The 22311-nt window shown below is 46.9% G+C and overlaps 2 protein-coding genes across 3 annotated transcripts in view; one reads left to right on the forward strand and one right to left on the reverse strand.

The window, feature by feature from the left end:
- The first annotated feature begins 1594 nt into the window (after positions 1-1594).
- LOC100340232 (large ribosomal subunit protein uL6-like) lies at positions 1595-2297 on the forward strand. Its single transcript, XM_051848768.2, has one exon. The coding sequence runs from the start codon at positions 1623-1625 to the stop codon at positions 2106-2108; it is 486 nt and encodes a 161-aa protein (XP_051704728.2). The 5' UTR covers positions 1595-1622; the 3' UTR covers positions 2109-2297.
- Positions 2298-5846: 3549 nt separating this feature from the next.
- The window catches only part of PLEKHB2 (pleckstrin homology domain containing B2), a 31199-nt gene continuing 14734 nt past the window's right edge, over positions 5847-22311 (reverse strand). Inside the window, exons 3-8 of one of the 2 annotated variants that reach the window (XM_008258455.4) lie at positions 21470-21622; positions 20182-20284; positions 13697-13736; positions 12411-12500; positions 9823-9928; positions 5847-8683 (exon numbers count right to left, since the gene is read on the reverse strand). In XM_008258455.4, the coding sequence (XP_008256677.2) occupies positions 8547-8683; positions 9823-9928; positions 12411-12500; positions 13697-13736; positions 20182-20284; positions 21470-21622 (629 nt within the window). In that variant the 3' untranslated portion in view covers positions 5847-8546. Of the gene's footprint in view, positions 8684-9822; positions 9932-12410; positions 12501-13696; positions 13737-20181; positions 20285-21469; positions 21623-22311 lie in introns of both variants that reach the window. The other variant, XM_002712323.5, reaches the window with a different exon arrangement.

The following is a 22311-nucleotide window of genomic DNA, read 5'->3' on the forward strand; positions in this document are numbered from 1 at the left end:
GAGCTTGGGCCCGTCCCAGTGCCTCGGGGCTGGCACGCAGCACCAGTCATCCGTGTGTTCCAGGAGGGCAGGCCCTCAGAACGCAGTCACAGTAAGCATTCACCCTGGCCACGTATCAAGGTACCAGGCACTGCTCTAAGCGCTTCCCATCCATGCTAACTCAGCGATCCACACACAATCCGTTGAGGTACTCCTATCCTAGCAATTGTGGAACCAAGGAGGGGGTGGGGAAGCAAAGGCGTGCTGTCCCCAAAGCCAGGTGGCTGGCACGAGCCTTGTGATGACTGACGCCAGGCCTCGGACCTCAGCTCCCCCAGGGCCTCCTTGCCCTCAGTTGCATGGATTTAGAGGTATAGACAGAAGGGAGAGAATTCTGAATGAGAAGTAAAATTTGGGGTGGGGGGAATGCAAAGACCATCATTAATTCTCACATTTCCCTGGGGCGGGAGGGCAGAGGCCTCCCATCTGGGTATAGGAGGCCCAGGAGACAGGTCTTCCTGGTCACAAGGAACAAGAAGTGGTCTCAGCTGTGTTTGAGGACTATGGAAAGATCCTGTCACACCATTTTTTAATTTTTTTAATATTTATTTATTTTAGAGGCAGAGATAGAGAGGGAGAGAGAGACAGAGACAGGGAGACAGGGAGATCTTCCATCCCCTGGTTTGCTCCCCAAATGACCACAACAGCTGGAGCTGCGTCAGGCTGAAGATGAGCCAGGAACTCCATCCGGGTCTCCCACATGGGTAACAGGGGCCCAAGCATTTGAGCCAAATGCTTTCCCTGGCACATTAGCAGGGAGCCAAACTGGAAGTGAAGCAGTCGGGATTTGAACCCACACCCATATAGGATGCAGGCATCACAGGTGGAGGCTTTACCTTCTATGACAGAATGCTGGCCCCTGTCATCCGGTCTTAGAAAGTTACGAAAATGGTAGTCAAGGAAGGGCAAGACACATGAGCACCCTCATGGAGCCAGGAACTACATCTGGTCTTCATGCACTGCTATCATTTAACCCTCTGTCCACCAGAGGTGGGGGTTGGCATCATGACCCCTGAGCGACTCAGAGATGAAAATGCCTCAGAGAGGGCAGGAGCCCAGCAAACAGCAGCATGGCATCTGGACCCCGTCATGTTGGTCCTAACCTGAGCCACAATCCCATGATCCCCACTGGCTTGCAGTCTCTCACCCCTGAGCCCCAGCTCCTGGCACAAGGCCCAGGCACCTGGAAGCAGCTCACCCTGGTGGCCTTTGCTGTGTGACCAACAATGCTCCCTTCCTGTTCTGGCGACAGAGAGCCTGGGGGCAGCTGCAGAGGCTTCTGCTCTGGGATCATGGCCAGCAGTGCTAGCAGAAGCACAAGAAAGCTGCAGAAGCCCCTCTGCTTCCTAAAGCACCTGCTCCAACATAGCATTCTCACACCCCCACGGGCCACACACCTGTCAGGGAGGCAGGACTTCTGTTCCCTGAGCACTTGGCAACAGACCAGACTCTGTAACCTTCTCCCAGGGAAACTGAAGGGCAAATAAAAACATGCAATTTTGCAACAGTGCTAAGTATACGACTGAATGAATGAATGCATTAAAGAACAACTGGATGCTCTCTTTGCCGCATCTACTGCGAGAATGAAGACCATTCTCAGCAATCAGACGGTCGACATCCCAGAAAATGTCGACATCAGTCTGAAGGGGCGCACAGTCATTGTGAAGGGGCCCAGAGGAACCCTGCGGAGGGACTTCAATCACATCAATGTGGAACTCAGTCTCCTGGGAAAGAAAAAAAAGAGGCTCCGGGTTGACAAATGGTGGGGAAATAGAAAGGAGCTGGCAACTGTTCGCACGATCTGTAGTCACGTACAGAATATGATCAAGGGGGTTACACTGGGCTTCCGTTACAAGATGAGGTCAGTGTATGCTCACTTCCCCATCAACGTGGTTATTCAAGAGAATGGGTCTCTTGTTGAAATTAGAAATTTCTTGGGTGAAAAGTACATCCAAAGGGTTCGGATGAGGCCAGGTGTTGCCTGTTCAGTGTCTCAAGCCCAGAAAGATAAATTAGTGCTTGAAGGAAATGACATTGAACTTGTTTCTGATTCAGCAGGCAACAGTTAAAAATAAAGATATCAGAAAATTTTTGGATGGTATCTATGTCTCTGAAAAAGGAACAGTTCAACAGGCTGATGAATAAGACCTAAAAGTTATCCGGCTGCAGAAACAAGAACCCAGATTGTGTCTTGTGGTATTTTAATAATGCAATAAAAGATTATTGATTTGAGAAAAAAAACAATTGGATAAAATGATTGCCAAGGGTGAATGCCTTCTGTAGATCCAAACCAGTTGGTAAGCAGGGAACACAACAAAAGTATCTGTGAACAAATGGCATTTGTGTTGTGTGAACAAACAATTGTCACGTAATCTGCAAGCGCTGAACACCATGCAAGGGAAGGGTCACATGAGCTTGAGTTCCACTGCGAGCTGAAGACAGCCGACAACTATGGCTTGTCCTTTACCAAGGTCTGATGTGGCCATCAGCCCTAAGCCAGGGCCACTTTTTGAGGAGCACAGCCTACACGGCCCAGACGCTGCATACCAAGCTGAGGCTGTGTGGCTAGGTCTCAGCGCCAGAAGCTGAGCTACTTCCAAGTGCAGGATGAGCGTCTTCACCATCTTTTTCTTCTAGCAGGACTCAGAGCTCCCCCGGAGGACTCCAGGAGAAGCTTCAGCCGCTGAATGATCACCTGGACCCAAGCATCCGCTCCCATGAACCCACAACGTGCTCCGACTTGATCAAGAAACAACGCTCTGTGGCTTTCAGCTCCAAGACCTGGGTAGTTTATTACAACCCTTCCATATCTAGGGCTTGGTGGATCCTGGAGGTGCCCAGTTGCCAGCTTTGCTCCAGGGCATCTCGAACCACCTACCAATTCTACGTCACCTGTGAGAGCCCACTCTGGGAAAAGCACTTCTTGTGCAGTGTCCTTCATTCTAGCATTGTCAGCAATACCAGATCAACACGGCACTGGATCAGCTCAGGGACAAATGGAATGAACGGAGCTTTGTGCTAATAAGAAATACTCAGTCACTGGAAAAAACCTAAGGTACACGACAGCAAAGATGAAGCTTTCAAGGAGCAGAGGGGGCCCGAGCCCCTTCCAGGGCGTCTGCAAGGCTCTCCCTTCTCAGCTACACAACTGTGAGAGGCCGTGGTTCCTTCACACACCCCAACCGAAAGACAAATCGCGACAGATGGGACGCAAACAGGAGACTCCAGCTGTCTTCTACTACACCAGATGCCAACGAGAATTTTTTAATGTGAACACAATGCCATGCCTCACTAATTTCGTTTCGCAAACTATTTTTTATACGCTCTATTTTTAAAATATCACTATACAACAGATTTATCATTTCTTAAAGTCTTTTTTTTTTTTTTAACATATAAAGTGAGTTATCTTGTTTTGGGAGGCATAGACAGAGCTCCCAAATGCTGATTCACTCTCCAAATTCCCACAGAAACCAGGGTTGAGCTGGGCCAAAGCCACGTGCTAGGATCTCAATCCATGTCACCCACATGGGTGGCAGGAAACCAACTCAGCCATCACTGCCACCTTCCAGGGTCAGCACTGGCAGGAAGCTGCATTCAGGAGCAGTCAAGACTCGAACTCAGTACTCCAGTGTGGGATGTGGCTGTCTTAACCAGCAATTTTTATTTTCTTAAATATTTAGTATTTATTTATTTGAAAGGCAGAGTTAGAGAGAGGGATCTTCCATCTACTGGCTCACTCCCCAAATGGCCATCAACAGCCAGGGGGGCTGGGACAAGCTGAAGCCAGGAGCCTGAAACTCCATCCAGGTCTCCCATATGGGTGGCAGGGGCTCAAGGACTTGGGCCATCTTCCATTGCTTTCCCAGGTGCATTAGCAGGCACCTGGACTGGAAGTGGAGCAACCGGGACTTGAACCAGCGCTCACATGGTATGCGGGTGTTGCAGGGGGCAGCTTAATCTGCTGTGCCACAATGCGTCTGTTAACCAGCATCTACTAGGCTAACCTCTCTCCTGGGGCTTATCATCTTCTGTTTTTTAACATCTCCATTTTATTTTCTCTTATGATTTTTTTTAAAGTTATTTATTTGAAAGGCAGAGCTAGAGAGAGGTAGAGGCAGAGAGACAGAGAGAGGTCTTCCATGTACTGGTTCACTCCCCAGATGGCTGCAGCCCCACATCTGTGATCTGTGGTCTCCAGGCAGAACATGCTAGATTCTTCTCTGAAAAAAACATAAACCAGAGTTTCGAATGTAGGAGTACACCAGGCAACCACATGTCCCCACCAAACCTAGGTCTACAGCATGTGGGTCAGACAGGAAAGCTACCCAGAGGAACCAGGGAGGAATCCAAAACTACAGGAAATTTGGGGCCAATGTTGCAGAGCAGAGGGGGAAGCCACCGCCTGTGACACTGGTATCCTATAAGGGCAACAGTCTGACAGCCCCTCCACTTCGTCAGGTCTCTGCTAATGTCCTGGGAAGGCAGTAAAAGATGGCTTAAGTACTTGGGCCTCTGCCACCCATGAGGAGACCCGGATGGAGCTCCTGGCTCCTGGCTTCAGCCTGGCCCAGCCCCAGCCATTTGGGAGTGAGCCAGACATAAAACCTCTATATGTCACTCTCTGTAACTCTGCCTCCCAAATAAATAAACCTTTAAATAAAAAACCAATACAGGATATCTTAAAAAATTTAGGGCCCAGCACTGTGGCACACCAAGTTAAAGCCCCAGCCTGCAGCACCTGCATCCTAAATGGATGCTGATTAAAGTCCTGGCTGCTCTACTTCCTATCCAGCTCCCTGCTAATGCACCTGGGAAAGTGGAAGATGGCCCAAGACCTTGAGTCCCTGCACTCACGTGAGAGATCCAGAAGCTCTTGACTCCTGGCTTCAGATTGGCCTAGCTCCAGCCACTGCAGCCATTTGGGGAGTGAACCAGTGGATGAAAGACCTCTCTCTCTGTAACTCTCACAAACAAATAAAAATAAAAATAAAAAAAAAAAAAGTGGTTTCTGATTTCCAAAAAAAGGAAGAAGTATCTAATTTCAAAATTCCTAAAAAAAAATTTAAACAAAAAATACGTAGTCATGCACCCAAAGATGGGAGAGAAGCTACTGGAAACACACTGCTATGTTGATCTAAAGAAAATATCGCTAATTTTCTTTATAGCCATTCTCAGTGTGACCTCACAGGCCAGCCACATGCTCTCATGGAAATCACTCTCATATGCACACAGCTTAGGGGAAAAGAATGAGTTTTAATAACAGTTACAGATGCCAGCTTTATTTACTACCTGTGTGCTCCTAAGTAAACTATTTCACTTCCGAGCCCCAGGCTCACCAAGTGGAACTTGGACAATACCTCCTTCAGTAAACATCACTCTTACTGTCTGCAGCAGTAAAACAAACAAAAAACTGGAGGTGTTTTACTATAGAGTAATTCTTACAAGTGAAAATGGAGCTGGCGTTGGGGTGCAGGTCAAGCTATCTGAGACACTGGCATCCCACATTACGTTAGTGCAGGTCTCAGCTCCTTCACTTCTGATCCAGCTCCCTGCTAACGCACCTGGGATGGCAGCAGATAATGCCCCAAGTACCAGGGCCCCTGCCACCCATATGGGAGACTCAGAAGGAGTTCTAGGTTCCTGGCTTTGGCCTGGCCCAGCCCCGGCTGTTGAGGCCACTTGCGGAGTGAACCAGCAGATGGAAGATCTATCTCTACCTTTTTCTCTGTAACTCCAGCTGTCAAATAGCTATAAATCTTTACAAAAAAAAAAAAAAAAAAAAAAAAAAAAAACACAATCAAACACACTGGAGGGTTAATGATCATTTAATATTGTAACATTTTCACTTATAAATATACATTTGCATATACAAGGGAAACTGGGTTCTGTAAGACACAACAGAGTATTAGACACTGTAGACCAAGCCTTGAAGAAAGGAACTGCACTCCACGCCTGTGTCCATACACACTAGGGAAGGGAAGGCAGACACACAGCAGGGGAACTTGCTATACAAGAGAAATGTGGGTCATCTCTCCCAGCCACAGGAGCTTCTTATGGTCCAGATGACCACCTTGCATCTTCAATGGCCTAAAACACACAAGCGCTAGTCTGACCCTGAGGTTAACTAAAAGAATTGAGAGAACAATTAGATCAGTACGTGTGTGATGGCAACAGCCAACTTCCTCTAGGGCAGCTTCTTTGAAGCACAGATCATTATTTAAAAGTACACTTGGAAGTGAAATGCTTACTCAAACCTGAGTAAGAATTCCCTTCCCTCTCACTCACTCCTCAACTTAAGATTACCTAAGTGTGGCACTTAGACAAAGGACACTGTCGAGAAACTGAGTCTACCAAATGGCTGCCACCTAGAGGTGTGAGGGCCAAGGAAATGAAACATCTGAGCCCATCCTTATATTCAGTATGCATTTCACACCAGAATCAAGTCCCGAGCAACAGTGAACTTCCAGGCTCAGCTATGGCTACCTCAGGAGGCTGGCCCCTACAGGGACAGGAACTGGGGAGGGACAGGGAAACACACACAAGTGCACACACGCACACATGTTCAAATTTCAACTCACACCTCTCCCCCGTCAGCTGGAGGGCAGCCAGGGCACACGGGGAAAGCTTCTGCTTCCAGAGCACGTCAGGGTTGTACCTCAATATCCTGTGGTTCTACTTCAAAATACATACCCCGGTGCAACATAAAAACTGTTTTTAATATTTTGCAAGTAAAGATACAGCTTTAATGACTAAATCTGAATAAAGCCATTCTTATGACACAGGACGTAAGGTCAACATTACAGGTCAAAGCAGCTTGGGAAACACGGAACACCATATGGTTGTAAGTTACATCCATCCAGAGATGACAGATACCGATACTTGACTTGCTTTCAGCTGGAAACATGCTCCCATGTCAGCAAGTCCCGGGATTGGCTACAAAAGCAGACCTGTGGCCACCACTAGGTCTGCTTGGCACCTGCTCTCATCTCATGTGGAAACCTGTTCAAGCCTGCCTCAGAGATGGAGCTGGCTGAGCAGTAAGCAAGAGCGCGTGTTCATAACTGTCCCAGCTGAAGTGTATTGTAGGGAAAACAGAACTACGTGGAGTGTGGGGCAGCCAGCTCTGACTGTGCTGACCACCTCTGTGAAAGTAACTGCCCAAACAACGCGGGACGGAAAACCATGGGACCCAGAGCTTCACAATGCAAAACAAACGCAACAGGAGTGGCTGACGTACATAGGCCATGGTACTGGAAACTAAGTATTTGACAAAAACGGAGGATGATGGTGGGCTTTCCAAGCCTTCACACACTGGGGAGCTCAAATCCAATGTCTCACACTTCCCTTATCACACGTGGCTCAGGAGCAAAAACACAAGGCTGAGGCCGGGCAGGGTAGAACTTGGAGCAGGCTGCTCACATCGCTATGCCCCACTTGCCATCTACGACCTGAGTCTCTCCCAGCCACTGGCCATCTGGGCCCTCCGTGGACAGCCACAGCGCTCCACCCCTGCACAGGATGGGCCTTCAGAGCGACAGACAGGCTTCCTCCATGTGCTGCGAACCCCGAGGCCTGAGGCCGAGATGCTCTGCCTGTGTCTCCCCTCCATGTCCCTCACCGTTCTGTTAGTATTACACTTTCAACAGGTAGAAAAATAGGCTCTATGAAGGCTTACGCAGCAATAAATACATCTAGAGCAGACGCTAAAAAACTGTCTCTGAGGAAAGCAAACCTACCTCCACACACTCACTATTCTTCTGCCTTCTCTGAGTTTCAAAAGCAAAAGCCCTAAATCTGAGGCTGGAATCAATTCCTGACTTGGGATGTGTTCCAGGAATCACTACCAAAACCAAATAAGGATACAAGGATAAGCAGCTCTAGGACGCAGCAGGTTCCTGAAACGTCATTGGGGCAGGGGGCGAGGGGGCTGCCCCCCTCGTCCTGAGCAGCCAGCCTTGCTGAGGCCTGTGCAGAGCCCCAGAGGGCAGTCAGGGGGTCGCTGACCCCGCTGCCTCCAGGAAGTCACCTGGCAGCTTACAAGCCCACGATTCTCAAGAAGTACCCTGCAGCCAGCTGTGGCCTGATGCTGAAAGGTAACACCGGAGAGGCCACAGCTTCTCCTGCACACGCACACACATACCCGTTTATGACTACTACTGTTGACATAACATGAAAATAATCCTTTGAGCATTATATCTAACTCTGAAAAGAAAGTGCCTTTAAAGACAAGTTATGTTTAAATAAGGTATCCGGAGAGTTCCATAAGGAAACTCTCAGAATGAGCCAGTGACCCCTAGAAGTCCACATTTCGGCTAACTAGCACAGTTCCTCAAACCCTTCTCTGTGGTATTTATGTGGATTAGAATTATCAGGTCGCTACTTTCAAAAGGACTATTAATACCGTTATTTTAAAAATCTGTCACAAACAGAAAAAGCCCTGCAAATCATATTATTGCACACAGGGTTATCAGAAGCTATGCACGCCAAGGTCTTGAGGCTCGAGGGCTTTAGAAGACCCAGAACAGAGACCCTAGGGCCATGCCCGTGGCCGCGCCGGCCAGCATGCCCAGCGCCAGATCACTGTCGTTGTCTCGATACCGCTCACGAATGATGACTTGGTTGGTGGGCTGCTGTCCGTAAAGTCCTGAAAAGGAGGAGAAAGACCCATGAGGAGCAGTCCGTGGAGCCAGAATCCACTCAACTGCGCACCGTACAGTGCGCGATTCCCTGCACACTGGCATCTCACCCGCCCCTGGAGAGCTGCTGCAGGGGGCTAGGCTGAGCATGTCCCACCGTCGTCCACCACAGGCACAGCAGGCAACCTGCCCAAGACACCTCATCCCTCAGGCTGTCCTGACAGAAGACCAAGGTCCTCAGCCGGCTGAGAGAAAAGTTCCCACAGCTCAGAGGGCACAGCCCTGACGAAGCTGTAGGCTCCTGCCTCTGCACCACGCTCACTGGGGTGACAAAGAGGGAGAGGGTGGGGGACACACATCCTGCAGAAGGAACAGCTCTCCCACCTGATTAAAGCACATTAGCTTCTTAGTATTCCTGCAAACCGATTATTAAATTAAAACTTAGGGGCAGGTGTTGTGGTGCAAGGGTGAAGCCAATGACTGCAATGCCAGCATCCCATATCAGAGCACAGGTTCCTGTCCTGGCTGCTCTATTTCTGATCCAGCTCCCTGCTAATGTGTCTGGGAAGGCAGTGGAGGATAGCCTAGCTGCTTGGGCCCCTGCCACAACACACGAGACCCAGACGGAGTTCCAGGCTCCTGGCTTCAGCCTGGCCCAGCCCCAGCCATTGTGGCCATTTAAGTGAAACAGCAGATCTTCCTCTCCCCCCTCTGTTGCTCTGCCTTTCAAATAAATAATCTCCAAAAATGAATGAATGAATGAATTACGGCTTAAATCTGCAAATATAGCATGCTCTTCATTTTTAATCACACTTTTATGTGATTAAAATAAAAAATGTGAGGGGAAAAAAAGCTAGAGGAGCAACTTCTAAAAGAACTTTAAAAACTTAATATTTAATTTGAACAACTAAAATTCACAAGTGGGAATATATGTTTTGTTCTCTTTTATGCTTCACAACTGTATTGCCCAGTAGCTAATTAGCTCTCAAACTGCTTTTCTTCCCCTCAGACATAGCAGCAGAGTCATCTGTGGTCTATAATAGGAAAACAGCTCACTCAACTTTACATTGAGAAATAAAACCTCTATCGAGCCTCGTTGATCTACCCAGTAAACGCCAGAAACACAGAGAGCAGGCTGGTGTGTTACCTGCATACGGGTACTGGTAGGGCACAGCGTACGCCTGTCCATTCGCAGCATAGACAACTTGGGTTCCCGTCGGGTAGGCGCCGCTGTACGGAGCGTAGCCATAGGCCTGCTGAAAAGAAACAGGCCCATGAGAGCTGTGCTGCTAAACCTGGCCTTCAGCGGGTCCCCGGCCCTCCTCACCCTCTCAGCCCCATTTCAGCAATCCTGGGCAGAACACAGAGGACAGGGTGCCCGTGCTCTAGGACCTTGGCAGGGAACTGGCGGCTTTCTGGGCACACACACCTATGAAGGAGCACTGCCAGAAATGAGCAGGGAACAGACACATTCACAGATGACGACAATCACTGTCATTATGTGACTGGCACTCTGAGTCAGCAAACAACTGGGAGCCATGAGCAGACCTAGGCTTGCTACCCTAGAAAAGCAGGAGGCAGGACTTCCAGTTCTGGAAGATGGAACAGACATTTTCCCCTATTCTTTCTGCTAAGTACAATTAAAATCCTTGGACATTACACACAAACAACACACAAGGCTGTGAATGGCAAAGAGAAGGCAGCAGACAAGCCAGAGACCTCCAGAGCAAGGGAGACTCACAGTGAGCTCCCTGGGTTTTGTTGTTGATGAATGGATAATGGAGAAGTCAGTAAGTGCAGACAAAAAGAGCCCCTAGAAAAGCCTGCTCCCTCTATCCAAAGAATCAAAGAAAGGGGCAACACAGCAACATGGAACAGTTTCAGACTGCCCAGACAATCTGCAACCCCAGCACTCCCCCCATCCCAGAGACCAGATGGGAGAGCCTGTACTTCCAGGCTGGGCATGCTGCAACAAAGAACCCTCCTGTCCCCTCCCAGTACTGTCAGAAAGGGCCAAGTGGGGAGCAGGGAATTTCACCCATGCCAGAAGGAAAAAAGACACACACACAGACATACACACACACACACACACACACACATACACACACACACTTCAGCCAAGTAGTGTGAATGGAGACCAACAGAAACAGAACCAAGTGGCTGTTCCTGCCTGAGTGGGGTGGGGTCCACAGAAGCCTAGCGGAGAGGGGTTACTTTCAGAACCGGTCACGCATACAAGGGGAGCCCCTCCTCTTCCCAGGCAGACTAGTCTCAGCCAAGGCGTAAAAAAAAAACCTACACTCCCAACCTTCCCAGCAGGGACAGGGAACTCAGCCCACCAGTGTCCACTGAGGCCGAACGGACAGTCTAGGTGTCCTCCTCAGGATTTAAATGAGACTCAGAGTCCTACAGTACTTAAAATGTACAGGTTTCAGCTGAAACCCATCATGCAAAACCCAGAAAGATCTGAAACTGAATGAAGAAAGATAACAGAAGGCACTACCACCAAGATGATAAAGATGTTAGAATTATCTGGAAAGTATTTGAAAGCAGCTAACATAACATTTTATGAGTGGGGCTGGCACTGTGGCATAGTAGGTAAAGCTGCCACCTGCAGTGCCAGCAGCCCATATGGGCGCCAGTTCAAGTCCCAGCTGCTCCACTTCTGATCCAAGTCCCTGCTAATGCACCTGAGAAAGCAGTGGAAGACGGCCCAAGTGCTTGAGCCCCGGTCACCCATGTGGGAGACCTGGATGAAGCTCTTGGCTTCAGCCTGGCCCAGCCCTGGCCATAGCAGCCATATGAGGAATGAACCAGTAGATGGAAGATTCTCTGTCTCCCCCTCTCTCTAACTCTTTCAAATAAATCAGTAAAAAAAAGTATTTTCAAATTTATATATATATATATAAAGAATAATCAAGTATAAATTTTAGAACTAAAAAAATACAGTAAATCACATAAATGATTAAATGAATAGACTCAAAAATGAAATGGAGAAGACAGAGAAAAGAAATTAGTAAACAGAAACAGCAGAATTTACCCAATTAAACCTAATCAGAAAGAAAACAGGTTGAGGTAAAAAAAAAAAAAAAAAAAGAAAATGGACAGAGTCTCTGGAATCAGTAGGGTGGACAACAGGTGGCATTCAGGTCACCAGAGTCCCAGAAGGGGAAAGGGAAGAAGGCTGGGGATAAAGAAACACTTCAGTCTCTCTAATTAGCAAAAAATAGAACTCATGCTTTCAAGAGGCTGAAAAGACCATAAAGGACAAATCCAAAGAACTCCAGACTAATAGACATCATACTGAAACTTCTGAAAAAGAAAGACAAAGTTACCAGAAAATAAGCATAAGAAAGAAAATAAAAGACAAGAATTTATGAAACTGAGTAACAGAACAAGTGAATAGCTGGGTCTGGTGTTGGGGTACAGAGGGTTAAGCTGCCAGCTGCAACACTGGCATGCCATACGACTGCTGGTTCAAGTCCCAGCTGCTCCACTTCTAATCCAGCTCCTTGCTAATGTGCCTGGGAATGCAGCAGATGATGACCTGAGTACTTGGGCCCCTGTCACCTGCATGGGAGACCTGGATAAAGTACCAGGCTCCTGGCTTCGGCCTGGCCCATCCCTGACTTTTGCAGTCATTTGGGGAGTGACCTGGCAGACGCAAGATCCGCAGCCTCCCCACACTTCCCACCACATGGACACTCTCCACACGGGCTCAGGTTTGCCCCCTACCTCAGGGATTGGTGCAGCATAGGCTGTGTACGGAGGCGGGGAGGAAGCCACAGCTGTCTCATCAGACAGGATTGCGGAGCCCACGTAAGCCTGGGGGAGAAGCAGGGAGACAGAATGAGAACAGGGAGCTGCCTGGGCACCTATGTACTCAATGATACTATGCACATACACTGCTTTTATTTAGCAAATTAAAAAGTAAAGGATAAAAAACTACAGCTCTCTTAGCAGTGGAGAAATTCTTGGTTAGTCCAGGCCCACTCTGATATCCAGAACAGGAACAGAGCCCACCCAGCAGGGCCTCCTGAGGCTAGGCTATTACTCAGTCTTTTAAAACATGTTACCTTGCTCTCAACAATCCTTTTGTTCACAAATAAAAACCCTACACTTACACAGGTTCCTACACACGGTCTGTTTTTTGCTCCTGGCTTTGGCCAGTGTTTGGGGAGTGAACCAGGGGATATAGGATCTCTCTCCATTTTTCTTTGCCTTCCTCTCTGTCTTGCTTCTTTTCAAATACAAATAAAAGTAAGTAAAAAGTTCTTCATTAAATTTTTCCCCAGTTGAAAGTATGTTAGATCCTTTATAAAAGTCCAGGCAAAGAATCATCTTGGGATCTTACTGCTAACTATATGGATCATTAACACTAACTTTATCCTTCAGCCTGGGATAACAAAAGTAGAAAACACTGACATTTGGATTTTAAGCCTTCCTACTTTTTTTTCCCAGATGCACAAATCACTCTATAAAATCAATTAACGTCATCCTTTTCATCCTACGGCGATAAAGGAGAAAATAAAATCCCATCTGAAGAACAAAATATTGACTGCAGAAGTTACCTCTGCTGTGATTCCCTGACCCACACAAAGATGGCATTACTTGGCCTCAGAGAGGGCACTGACTTCCAAGGTCAGAAACAGGACTAGACCCAAAAATGTTTTGCTTTCACAAGGCTGAGGCCCTACGCATAAAAAGGACCCTGCAGTTCCTCTGAGTCTTCACTGCAAACAAAACAGAACTCAAAGTACTGCAAGGCTGAAAAAAAACACAAACATTTCTAGAAAACAGCAGCAGAACAAGCATGCCTGTGTGGGGAGAAGCTTGCCAAGACCCTTGGCAAAGCCCAGCTTCCTCCCTGTCAGCCAAAAGCACCCTGCCTCGCTCTGCCCACCAGGGCTGGACGGCCAACACAGACCTATCTCCCCCGTTCCCTTTCCCAATCTTCTCGTCTCCAATTTGCTACAGAGACCATGTGCAAACATTACTGGTGATCGCCATTAGCAACTTACTGTGTTTGTCCTAGAATCCTGCAGTGTAAATTTCCAGGCCCTGAACAAAAGAAAAAGAAAGGAGAACTTTATTTAAGGCAATCCAACATTTCAAATGTCTCTCAAACATAATCTTCGTTGAAGCCTGACACTTAGTTCTGATTCACCTTCTCTTAGACTGAAAGCAGATCGACTTCTGCTTGTGTTGGGTAAATCACATTACCGCTGGCATCAGAAACCCTGGAAAAGCTTGGTTAAAGTTCAGGTCTTCAGGCCTTCCAAGATTCACTCGATCAATTCACTTGAGACATGCACGAGGAATAGGTAATCATTCGAGATACAAAGTAGGAATAAATGCTTAAGCAGACATATAATACTTAAATACTTGCTTTAATTTTTTATAAATGTGAAATACACTACAACTTGCCTGTCAGTTCACATCATACACACTGATCTACTTTATTTTTTAACAGCTACATTAATGGCCCAGGACACAAGCAGATTTAGACTGCCAGAAATTTTTTGCCATTAAAAATAATGCAGCTATTGGGGCTGGCACTGTGGCATAGCAGGTAAAGCTGCTGCCTACAGTGCCAGCATTCCATATGGATGCCAGTTTGAGTTCCGGCTGCTCCACTTCTGGTCCAGCTCTCTGCGATAGCATGGAAAACAGTAGAAGATGGCCCAAGTTCTTGGGCCCCTGCACCCACATGGGAGACCCAGAAGAGGGTCCTGGCTCCTGGCTTCAGACTGGCACAACTCTGGACGTTGCAGCCTTCTGGAGAATGAACCAGCTGATGAAAGACCTCTCCCTCCCTGTCCATCTCTCTCTCTCTGCCTCTGCCTCTCTGTAACTCTGCCTTCAAATAAATAAATGTTTAAAAATAATAATAATAATGCAGCTATTAACATTCTTATTGCATCTCAGCACCCTATGTAAACATTTCTGTAAGACAAATTACAAAGAGTCAAACTGCTAGCTATAAACACAATTTATTTCAGTGAAGACTGACAAATGGCTGTACAAAAAAGGTTGTTACACAACATCTATACCTACCAACTTCCCTGATATGGTCACAAATACCAGACATTGAGTCCGAATCTCACAAGGGTTTTCAAAACTGTCAGGCAAACAGTACTCTCGTGCTCTCTCCCTTCACCCCCTCACTTTTCTTACTGACTCTGCCCCCTCTTCTCTCCTTTATCAATTCCATTTGTTTTAGTCTAATTCCACCATCTCCTTGAGTGGAAAGATTAGTTCATTTAGTTTCAAATGTTCTGGTTTTCTAATGAATGCAGTTTAGCTGCAAAATTCCCCAGCAGCTTTTATGAGCAGGTGCCAATGTCATGCATCTCTGACGCCTTTTGGGTTATCCACTGATCTTAGGGAATCTTTTCTGTTGCTGCTTCCAGTGACACCGTCTAGTATGGCCTACATTCGGCAATTCTAGTAATTTCAGAACATCTCTCTTGTTTTCAATGTAAGTTGAGTTCTGTTCTTCCGAGACATCAATAATCTTTCTGAACTCTCTCAGTCCTTCTACATAGCTCTGCTCTCATGTCCTGGCTTTCACTTGGAGTATCCCGTCTTTCCTGTACACCAGTGATTCATTTTCCAACTGGGAAAAGCTAAAGAAAATGTGATAAATGGAGAATGTGATATCCTTGGACCTCTGCAGTGACTGAAGGCATGAGGCTCACAGGAGTTGGATAGATCTCTGGCTGGTTACCTGAGCCCTAACTTGAGGCTTCAGAGGGCTGTGGTCAGAAGAGAGGGTAGGACCTAGCTTTTTCAGAAAGTGCTTAGTCCAGGAAGAAACATCCTCTTTCAATTATGTGACACCAGCAGGCATTCTATGTGTCACAGATACAAAAGAGCACTAAACACACACAAATCCCTTTTCCTTTTCTTATTTTTTCTTTTATGCTCTCTTTGAGTAGCTGTGCAGCCATTTCTTTGCACCCTGCTCAGGTCTAACAGGGAAGTAGTACTGAAGTTTCTGGTTGCTCTGACACAAACTCTTTCTCCTTGACATGCTTCCTATTTAACCTAGTTCCTATCTAATCTGCTATCAACTGGTACCACCACCAGGCCCCACCCGTGCAAGCCTTGATAACCAGGTGTTACCTTCTATATTCTTCTGTTTCCTGTTACTATGATGAAATTTCTTAAGCCTGGTAACTTATTAACTTCTGAACAATTAGTGGTTTACTTAGCTCATCATGCCAAGAGTATGATGGCAGACAGCACCACAGGAGGAGCACAGGTGAGGGAGAGATCACATGGGAGGACAGGAAACCAGGGACTGGGGAGGGGCTATCACATAACAACTCTCCTAAAAGAACTCAAGACCCCTAAACCACTGTCACCATTCTGAGACCTAAGAACCTCCCCAGGCTCCAATTTCTAAAGGTCCTGCCAGCTCTCAGCATAACCATACTAGAGACCATGCTTCCAACATGGGGCCCTTTGGGGCACACATTTAAACTGTATTCAACCACAGCACCCTCCTTTACTTTTATGTCATCTGACAGCACGGGGGTGAGGAAAGAGGGTGTTTCTTCTTGGACTAAGCACTTTCTGAAAAACCTAGGTCCTACCCTCTCTTCTGACCACAGCACTCTGAAGCCTCAAGTTAGGGCTCAGGTAATCAGTCAGAGATCTATCCAACTCCTGTAAGCCTCATGCCTTCCAGTGCCCTGACATGACAAGTCCTGGGGAAACCTTCCAAGTCACTGCAGAGGTCCAAGGATATCACATTCTCCAGGGTTTTTACTTAGCTTTTCAAAAAGTACCTTACTCTCTTAATCAGCAGCAACCACACCGAAGGGTGTTCCTGCACATTTGCACAGCTGAATGAACTCATCTTGTCACTACTTCTGGGACTTGGGGTGGGACAGTGACCGATCTCAGCAGAGCTGTCTCTTTCTCTGGCTGTTTGCAGTTTGTACCAGAAGTCAAACTTCTTTATTTGGCCATTGCTGTTGACACATGTCCCCATGATTTCACTAGCTAGTTGGGGAAGATGACCTGAATTCACTTCACCATCTATACTCAGCAGTCTCTATTATGGGTTAAACTATGCCCTGCCCCCCCACCCACCTACCCACACACTGCTAAAAGATGTGTTGATGTCCTAATCCCCAGCATCCATGTATGTGATTTTATTAAGAAACAGGGTCTTAGTAACCCGGCACTGTGGTGCAGTGGGTTAAAAATGCCCCGGCCTGAAGTGCCAGCATCCCACATGGGCGCCGGTTTGAGTCCCAGATGCTTCTCTACCAATCCAGCTCTCTGCTATGGCCTGAGATAGCAGCAGAAGATGGCCCAAGTCCTTGGGCCCCTGCACCCATGTGGGAGACCTAGAGGAAGCTCCTGGCTCCTGGCTTCGGATCGGCGTAGCTCCAGCCGTTGCGGCCATCTGGGGAGTGAACCAGCGTATAGAAGACCTCTCTGTCTCTACCTCTCTCTGTAGCTCTTTCAAATAAAATAAGTCTTTAAAAAAAAAAAAAAAAAAAAAAAAAAAAAAAAAAAAAAAAAAAACAGGGTCTTTGCAGATGGATTGAAATTCAGAGAAGAATCACATGGTAGGCCCTTAATCCAACATGGGTGGTATCCTTTATAGGAAGGAACTCTGGACACAGACACGAGAAGAATGCCATGTGACAACAGAGGCAGTGACTGGAGTACTACAGCCATAGTGAAAAACACCCAGGGTAACTGCAACCCCTAGGATCAGGGAGGAGGCCAACAAGAACCCTGCTCAGCGTCTCCACGGGAGCACAGCGGATGCGCTGATTTCTGACCTCCAGCCTCCGGAACGGGAGGAGTCAATTGCTGTGCCGTCAGTCCACCCAGTGTGTGGTACTGGATGATGGATGGAAACCAACAGTCTTCTGTTCTCCATGTTTCTACCATTCTGAGTCACTCATGTTTCTTGTATACACAGGGCATTTCCAAAAGTTCATAAGAAATGGAATTGAAAGGTAAGTTTATTTTGGTGCAAAAAAATCTGAAATCCAGGCATAGAAGAGTCTTCAAAGGACCTCAAGGGAAATGTGTGCTATGAAAAAAACTGTGTGGATTTCAAAATCTTTTTGCGCCAAAGTAAATTTACCTTTTAATTCTATTTCCCATGAACTTGCTGAAGTACCATGTATTTTCTGCCCAACCTCAGATGTTACTCTCATGAAAGGGCATTTAGCCCAATGACATTGACTGAGATCACAGATGCTGTTAGTCTAACTGCAAGTAGGTCATTTTCTGTCATGCTTAATCAAGTTTTTTCTGTTGCTGTTTTTTTTTTTCCCCCACAAGGAATATTTTGTTTCTTTTTGTTTTCTACTTAAAAAATACTATACTCCATAATTTGTGCCCTTAAAATTAGAAGCACAGATAAATCTCTATTTTCCCAATAGGTGAAAAACTGACCAACCCACTCTGCCAAGCCAAACAAGGCCAATCCTGTAGCATATGTGTAGCTCTTCTCCTCCTCTACAAGAAACCACCCATGTTTTGTTAAAATACTCCAAAGCCTGGTTCCAGATGTTTTCTCACCATTACTTAGTAAACGTTTTGGATACTGAAACCTCAACCCAAGACACACCTGAGGAGTTAATGACAAAGAGCTGGTGACAAAATTTCAATCCTGAGCCCAGCCAGAAAGCTTTAACACCTGCAGGAGAGCCACAGGAGGGGAAACACCCCCGAAGATATCCACTTCCCAGCCTATGGAGCTTGTGAATGTGCAACCTCACACTGGAAAAGGGACTCTGCAGCTATAATTAAGGTTAGGTACCAGGGCCAGCACTGTTGCACAGCAGGTTAATGCCTGGCCTGAAGCATTGGCATTCCATATGGGCACTGGTTCAAGACCCAGCTGCTCCACTTCTGATCCAGCTCTCTACTATGGCCTGGGAAAGCAGCAGAAGATGGCCCAAGTCATGTGGGAGACCTGGAAGAAGCCCCTGGCTCCTGGCTTCGGATTGGCGAAGCTCCAGTCCCTGCAGCCAATTGGGAAGTGAACCACTGGATGGAAGACCTCTCTCTCTCTCTCTCTGCCTCTCCTATCTCTGTGTAACTCTTTCAAATAAATAAATAAATCTTTAATAAAAAAAAAAAGTTAAGCATCTTGAGATGGGGAGATTAGCATGAACTATCCAGGTGGGGGACAAACTAGCCCCAAGTCCTTAAAAGCAGGTAACCTTTCCTGCCTATAGAAAACCAAAGAGAAGACTCAGTCCACTGCAGCCAGCTATGAAGACGGAGGAAAGGGCCAGGAGCTAAGGAATGCAGGAGGCATCCAGAAGCAAGAAAAGCAGGGAAACAGATTCTCCTCCCAAGTCTCTAGGAAGAACATGGCCAGGGAGGCTCACACTGAACTTCTGATTTCCAGAAATGTAAGAATTGATGTGCACTGCCTCACACCATTAAGCTGTGGCAGCTCATTACAGGAGCACTAAAAAACTGAACATTTCTACATCTCAATTTCTATTATCAAGGACAGTACCCACCTTGTAGATATCTTGAGGCTTAAACATCTGTAAAGCAGTTAGCTCAATGCTTAGGCCAAGGAAGTGCTCAATGTGCAATAATAAAATATTAAATAGCACTAAATTATTAAATAGTGTATTAAATGATTAAATAGCACTAATAGAGCACCACTTGATAAAAGTAGTAAATTAGTTTGATATGTGGCCATTTCTCCAGCAGTCTTTAGGAAAGTCACATCTCTTCCAGAATGTACCATTTGAGATTCACTGATGTAAATCAGTAGAGTATAAAACAGAAGCTACACTTGGATTTAAAATAATCCCTAGAGTCCAACAGAGAATGAACATTACACCGAGGGTGAGCATGGATGTGCACACAGAGGCAGGTACTGACAGAGGTCTGCCAGCTTCTGTGACAATGCCACGTAAGTATGGGTGTTTCACATAATGTCTGGAGTTAACTCAACTGTGCTGGTACAAAGTAGACAGGAAAACCCCATGTTTATTCCCCAAATTTCATCCAGTCGATGTCTTCAAGATTCTGACCCAGCTCAATGCCTATGTGGAAGGGCACAGTTAAGATAAATGAGGTTGGGGTCTCTTCCTGCTCTTCTCCATCCCACCTCCTAAGACAGAGAATGAGAGCAACCACCACCCAAGAAAGGAAACTGTCACACAATAGGGATGCCATGATTTTCTAACAGACATTCGTATGAAAAGAATAAAACTTAGGAAACCACTCAGCTATGTCCATGACCCAGTGTGACCCTAAAATGAAAAGCGAGAACACAGAGTGACTGCTACCGCTTTCTGCCACTTTCACAATGGGAGCTGTCCAGCAGTCCCACCAAGGAAGAGTCAGCCTGAAAGAGCCTGCTGCGTCCATCTCGCACATCTGCTGAGTCCCTTACTCTGTAGCCTGAAGGAAAACTCCACTCCCATTCTTTGTCCTGATCACTGGAAATTAAACAAAAACACTTTCTCAATTAGATACACAACAAATCAAAACTTACAAGCAATCATCTGTGCTTTCCGCACAAAGACTGATCGTTTTTCCATCTCGGCAAACAATCTGCAGCAGGCAGTCTTTTGCCTTCCCATCTGGAGGCTGGATGTCTACAAAAAATGAGAATAAAGGTATTTTAAAGGATTTATTCTAACAAATTCTGAAACCTAACAGCTCACCTAAGCAAAGGACTAGACAATAAACCAAGTGCTCCACCAAAGAAACAACCCATGGGCGGTGGGCATTTGATGCAGCAGTTAAAATACTGCTTGGGGAGCCTGCATCCCCCATCAGACTGCCTGGGTTCGAGTCCCAGCTCCAATTCTGATCCCAGCTTCTTGCTTATACGCAGCCTTGGAGGCAATACACGATGGCACAAGTACTTGGGCCTCTGTCCTCCACATGAGACCCAGACTGAATTTCAGGCTCTCAGTTTTAGCGTGGCCCAGCCTGGGCTGTTGTGGGCATCTGAGGAATGAACCAGTGGACGGACAATCTCTGTCTCTCTCTGTGCCTTTCAAATTGGGAAGGAGAGGATATGGGAAGGGAGGGAAGAAAGAAAGCAGTCAGGCTGACTGGGAAGACGAGTGGCTAAAAGGACTTCCACAAAAGCTATTTCTTTAAAGTATGAACACGGGTAATTCCAGGACACTACAATATCGTGAGATTTAACAAATTAACTGGAGCAGCTGGCCTCATGCCACAAGAACTTGAGCTGCCTCCTTGCACAGCTAGCGCCCCATACGGGAGTGTTGACTCAAGCCCTGCCTGCTCTGCTTTCAACCCAGTGCCCTGATACAAAGCTTCAGAAAGCAGGAAGAGGGTCCAGGTACTTGGGCCACTGCCACCCATGCAGACGACCAAGATGCAGTTCCTGGCCCATCCCTGGCTGTCACAACCATTTGGAGAGTAAATCTTGTCATTGCGCCTATCAAATAAATTAATTTAAAAAATCTTGAAAAAAAATTAATTGGAATCAACATCAAACAGATGTCAGTATCTAAGTCACAAAATCAACAAAATGTCACAAAGTGTCCATGGTGGCACTGTTCTTGGGCTTCTTAATAGCACTTTGTTCCTCTTTCACAAGACATGGGCCAGCAAACAAGAAAACCCTGATATGCCCCAACCATGTGGTCATGATCAAAGTGCCCGGGGCGCCCAGTGAGGCCACCCCTCCCCGATGGAGCCCTTCTCCAGTCTGTTAGTGAAAGCAGATCAGGGAAGAGGACACAGCTGCCACCAAGATTCAGGAAAGGGAGATGACAGGAGTTGGCCAAGGCAGGCCAGCTTACCCCGACACTCGTGCCCCATACGGATGTTGATGCAGTCCACCGGCATGTGGACCTTATCTTCAACACTCTGCCGAGTCTGGTCATCATAATAGATTAGGTGACCATCTGACCACAGGTCAAACCAATTCTTCTTCCAACGCTTTAAAATAGTACCTGGAAAGAAAAAAAAAGTGGGAAACATTGGCTGTGAGCTAAAAGAGCAAGAAAGCTGTCTTCTGATTCACAGCAGAAACAAAGGAAACTCCCCTGGCCCTCTAAGCCCGGCTGCATGGAGAAGCACAGGGCTGTCCACCAAGATGGGAGCGCAGCAGAGCACGACGGCTTGTGCAGCCACACACACCACGCACACGGAGGGGCGGGTGACTGAGGTCAGAGTCCCAAAACTTACAAAATAAAGTTAGGTTTTTAAAAATGTTTAACAAAACTTAGCCGGCGCCGTGGCTCAATAGGCTAATCCTCCACCTTGCGGCGCCGGCACACCGGGTTCTAGTCCCGGTTGGGGCGCCGGATTCTGTCCCGGTTGCCCCTCTTCCAGGCCAGCTCTCTGCTATGGCCAGGGAGTGCAGTGGAGGATGGCCCAGGTGCTTGGGCCCTGCACCCCATGGGAGACCAGGAAAAGCACCTGGCTCCTGGCTCCTGCCAGGATCAGCGCGGTGCGCCGGCTGCAGCGGCGGCCATTGGAGGGTGAACCAACGGCAAAGGAAGACCTTTCTCTCTCTGTCTCTCTCTCTCTCACTGTCCACTCTGCCTGTCAAAAAAAAAAAAAAAAAAAAAAAAAAAAAAAAAAAAAAAAAAAAAAAAAAAAAAAATGTTTAACAAAACTTAACATTTAAGTCTCCACA

Source organism: Oryctolagus cuniculus, chromosome 3, assembly GCF_964237555.1.
Source record: "Oryctolagus cuniculus chromosome 3, mOryCun1.1, whole genome shotgun sequence".
Lineage (NCBI taxonomy): Eukaryota > Metazoa > Chordata > Mammalia > Lagomorpha > Leporidae > Oryctolagus > Oryctolagus cuniculus.

Coding starts and splice junctions, on each gene's coding strand:
- LOC100340232 (XM_051848768.2), top strand. CDS start 1,623: ATGAAGACCATTCTCAGCAATCAGACGGTCGACATCCCAGAAAATGTC.